We start from the raw sequence: 4,578 nt of genomic DNA on the forward strand, positions 1-4,578 counted from the left end.
GGCAAAGGTTGACGGAGGCGAGAAAGTAGTCAGAGTCTGGGCAAAGGTCAAGGCAGGTGGCAGACAAGATAGTATTTGGAGACCAGGCAAAGGTTGAGGCAGGTGGCAGACAAGATAGTATTTGGAGACCAGGCAAAGGTTGAGGCAGGTGGCAGACAAGATAGTATTTGGAGACCAGGCAAAGGTTGAGGCAGGTGGCAGACAAGATAGTATTTGGAGACCAGGCAAAGGTCCAGGCAGGTGGCAGACAACATAGTATTTGTTGACCAGGCAAAGGTCGAGGCAGGTGGCAGACGAGAGTAGTCTGAGTCTGGGCAAAGGTTGAAGACAGGCAGCAAGCAAGAGGTTAACAGGAACAAGCAGAGACAGCAACAGGGTTGGTCTATCCTTTTCTTCTATTTTTCCTAAAGCTGAACTCCTGCGCTAAATATAAAAGATTCCTATTCTAAGTAATCACCAAATAATTACCAAAATCGGGCCCATAGGTAAAATGTACTGCCTGCCGGTCCATAGGGGGTGCACAGCTGTGAGATCCGAAGTGGTTAAGTAAGACACAAAAAAAAAAGCCGCATTTCAGGTTCACAATTTTATTCAGTTTTAAAATAGATAATGAAACTGGTCCAAGGGCGGGAGACCAGTCACGGATATTAGGAAGTGCACATGATCCATCCAACCATCTACCAGGGCCAGAAGAAGAGCTTGCTACCAAACCTGGACGGCTTTAACTCTTCCTCGATAGGAGGAATTGGCTCCGGTCTCTCTCTTGATTGGTATACGTTTTCTGGAAGCGGTCGGTCAGTTTTCACCTTTGTGACCTAAATGGAGAAGACAAAGAAGAAGCAACACCTGAATAGCCATGCAGCGGGTAGAATACAAGCATCTTATATAGTTACTTTATTACTAGGGATGCACCGATACTAGTATCGATATCGGTGCCGATACCGAGTATTTGGGCGAGCCCGAGTACTTCCTGTATCAGGAAGCCGGGCAGCGCCGTCATTACACGCTGCCCGCTTTCCTGATTGGCCGGGAAGCCATGCTCTCTCGCCACTTGTGATGAGATTGGTTGGGAAGGCGGCTTCATGCTCCCTCATCGCATGGAGCCGGCCTCCCGACCAATCAAAGAGCAGGGCGCCGCGCTATTACACTCGCCTTCCGGTTCCATGCTGATTGGATGGGATGCCAGCTTCCCGGCCAATCAGCAATGAACAGGCCACACAGCATGGAGCTGGGAGTCAAGAAGCCGGGCCGCAGGTAATGACCCGCCTCCCAGCTTCCTAATTGTCCGGGAAGCTTGCTCCATGCTGATTGGCTGGGATGCCAGCTTCCCGGCCAATCAGCATCGAGCTGGCCAAACATGGAGCCTGGCTTCTCGGGCAATCAAGAAGCCCGATTGCCTGGGAAGCCGGCTCCATGCTACCGGAAGTACTGGTATCGGCGAGTACTAAAATATAAACATGCCAGCTTCCCGGCCAATCAGCATTGATCCGGCCAAACAATATGGAGTTGGCTTCCCAGGCAATCAAGAAGCTTGATTGCCTGGGAAGCCAGCTCCATGCTACTGGAAGTACCGGTATCAATGAGTACAGAAATATATATATCGGTACTCAATACCGAAAAAACGGAATCGGTGCATCCCTACTGAAAAGTATTCATTAAAAAGGAGAACTATGAGATGAGTGATTTCCACTCACCTCATAGTTCTAGCCGACCTGTGACAATGAGACTGTCACAGGTCGGCTCAGTAGATCGGGAGGTGAGCGAACACATACCGGGTTCGCTCACCTCTCGATCCTGTCACGGCTCTCTACGGACGGGGGAGGGGGCGGGTACAGCTGGCTCTGCCTCTAGATAGGCAGAGCCAGCTGTCACTCACGCCACTGGGCGGATCTCGACGTCCATGTCGGGATCCGCTCCGGCGTCTCAGTATACCGCGAGCTGTAGCTCGCATATACTGAGCTTAGGGTAACGGGAGGACGCTAGTTTGTGCCCTCCCGTTACCCTAAGGAGAACTATGGGGAAAAACACTGGGGAAAAACACTGACCCCATAGTTCTCCTTTAAGTATTAACCAGAAAAAATAAAGCAACCTTTGAACATCTCCCACAGTACTAAGAGGTGCATTTATAAATCTTTCGCAGAGCGAATGGCTTTCCGAGCATTTATATTTGATCTATGCAACACATTATGGCCTCCAAACGAGGAGTTTCCCACGCTGCTTGACTCCATCCAGGGTTCATAAATGCTCTGCAAAGCTAAAACTCAAAGATTTGCAGAGCCATTCGCTCTGCAAACATTTTATAAATACATCCCCCCCGCCCTCCCCCCCAATCGAAAACAGGCCTGACATTTCGGTACTTATTCAGCCATCACGCGGACAAAATCTCACCTTCGACAACTCTCCCAGATCAGGGCGCGTCCAGCCGAGCTTGTCCAAGACGCAGTTGTCAAAAACAGTCTGCTGCTTGCGACAGCGGCTAAGATCCTGGATGTCACTAGAGTCAATACAAGTCCAATATTCATTGAAAGGCTCCGCACAGTGACCCTTAACTCTTCTGGAAAAGAAAGAAAGCAAAGTTATAAATAAGTAACCAAAATACGAAACAGAGAAGGAGACCAGAAATCACTTCATATCGCCACCTATCACTTTCCTTACAATGTTGAGAGGCCCCAATATGTGACTATTGGCAAGGACACCACCATTCTCATACCAGTAATGCTCTTTCCAGACATTCTCCACCACAGTACCCCCCGGGGGAAGGGCTGGAAGCAGAGCAATCACACTTCAGCAGGTAGAACGAATAAAATGACAGCTTGGCATTGCTCTCAGTTCTTCCGCTACATCACTACTGTGTCCGGTAGGGACGTAATGGCCGTCAGGAGGAACCACGGTGCCCAATAGGGGACAAGTTATACGACACGCATCTATGTGTTAGGTAACTGTGGTGCCTGGGGCTCTTTAAGAGAGCGGAGTAAAAACAAGTTATCTACATTCTTCTACAGCAGGGGTAGCAAACCTCCGGGCCCTCCGGCTGTGGGTGAAACCACAAATCCCATGATGCATCTCTCTTCGTGAGTCGAGGCTGTGAGAATCTTGAAATGCCTCATGGGATTTGTAGTTCCACCCCCAGCTGGAGGGACGGAGGTTTGCTACCCCTGTTCTACAGGCTGGGTCTCTTAAACTGGCCAAAACTTTCTTTGCCATAGTTCTCTTTAGGGTCAAGGATGACATTTAGTAATGTACTCCTGAGACCAAAAACGCTATTGCCCACTATATGCCGACAGTGCAGGGCCACGCTGCAGCCGGGACGGATCCCGACAACATTATCAGGATCCATCCCGCCACCCGATTGACAGGTGGTTCTGCCTCTCTAGAGCCAGAGCCAGCTGTGCCCGCCCCCTCCCCTCTCTGTCCTTCCAGTCAGCACTGGAGAAATGGAGAGGGGAGTAGAGAATCTGTACGGGGAGTGGTGACTGACAGTCTGTCCCTCCAATCAGTGCTTGAGGAACGGAGAGGGGAGGAGGGAATCTGTGCGGGGAGTGGTGACTGACTGTCTGTCCCTCCAATCAGTGCTTGAGGAACGGAGAGGGGAGTAGAGAATCTGTGCGGGGAGTGGTGACTGACAGTCTGTCCCTCCAATCAGTGCTTGAGGAACGGAGAGGGGAGTAGAGAATCTGTGCGGGAAGTGGTGACTGACAGTCTGTCCCTCCAATCAGTGCTTGAGGAACGGAGAGGGGAGTAGAGAATCTGTGCGGGAAGTGGTGACTGACAGTCTGTCCCTCCTGTCAGCGCTGGAAGAATGGAGAGAGGAGGAGGGAATCTTTGCGGGCAGTGGTGAATCACAGTCTGTCCCTCCAGTCAGCACTCGAGGAGAGGAGGGAATCTTTGCGGGGAGCAGTAACTGGCAGTCTGTCCTCCAGTCAGTGTTCGAGGAACGGAGAGGGGAGGAGGGAATCCCTGCGGGGAGCGGTGATTGACAGTCTGTCCCCCCAGTCAGCGCTGGAGGGACGGAGAGGGGAGAATCTTTGCGGGGAGCGGTGGCTCTCTGCAGGGAGAAGATCGTGAACTGGGTGATGAGCGGTATGTGATCGCTCAGCTCTTGATCTATAGAGCCGACGTGTGACAGTTGCAGTGTCACAGGTCGGCTCCCACTATGGGGATGAATGCATTTCACTCCCCCCATAGTTCTCCTATGACATAGCGAAAGTCACTGTAAAGCTGAACTCCGGGAATGATCATTTATGGAAACTTACATTGGTTCAGCTTTGCTTCGTGTAAATATCCATCTCATATATCTAGAGGGCCACTGAGAATGCTGAGAATCACTTTCTCACCTGCGGCTTCCCCTGAGCACGTGGAGCATAGGGAGTCGCACACTGTTCGGAGATCGGATATGGGGACTTGCATTGAACCAAGCTGGACTAATGGAAATATCCATAAAAGATCATTCCTGGAGTTCCACTTTAAGTTTATTACTTTGACAAGGTGACTCAGAAGCCCCTCTTCCCATGTGACGTAATGCTGAAATAGACACTCGATGTCGACTTTGTACTGCAGATGGAGATCAAGGTCACAGAG

The 4,578-nt window shown here is 50.8% G+C and overlaps 1 protein-coding gene across 1 annotated transcript in view; it reads right to left on the reverse strand.

Moving 5' to 3' along the window:
• Positions 1-600: 600 nt before the first annotated feature.
• The window catches only part of NDUFA8 (NADH:ubiquinone oxidoreductase subunit A8), a 6,402-nt gene continuing 2,424 nt past the window's right edge, over positions 601-4,578 (reverse strand). The window contains exons 3-4 of the mRNA XM_018576978.1: positions 2,389-2,554; positions 601-815 (exon numbers count right to left, since the gene is read on the reverse strand). Coding sequence (XP_018432480.1) covers positions 678-815; positions 2,389-2,554 — 304 coding nt within the window. The 3' untranslated portion in view covers positions 601-677. The remainder of the gene's footprint in view (positions 816-2,388; positions 2,555-4,578) is intronic.

Source organism: Nanorana parkeri, unplaced genomic scaffold (assembly GCF_000935625.1).
Source record: "Nanorana parkeri isolate BGI_ZX_2015 unplaced genomic scaffold, ASM93562v1 scaffold81, whole genome shotgun sequence".
NCBI lineage: Eukaryota > Metazoa > Chordata > Amphibia > Anura > Dicroglossidae > Nanorana > Nanorana parkeri.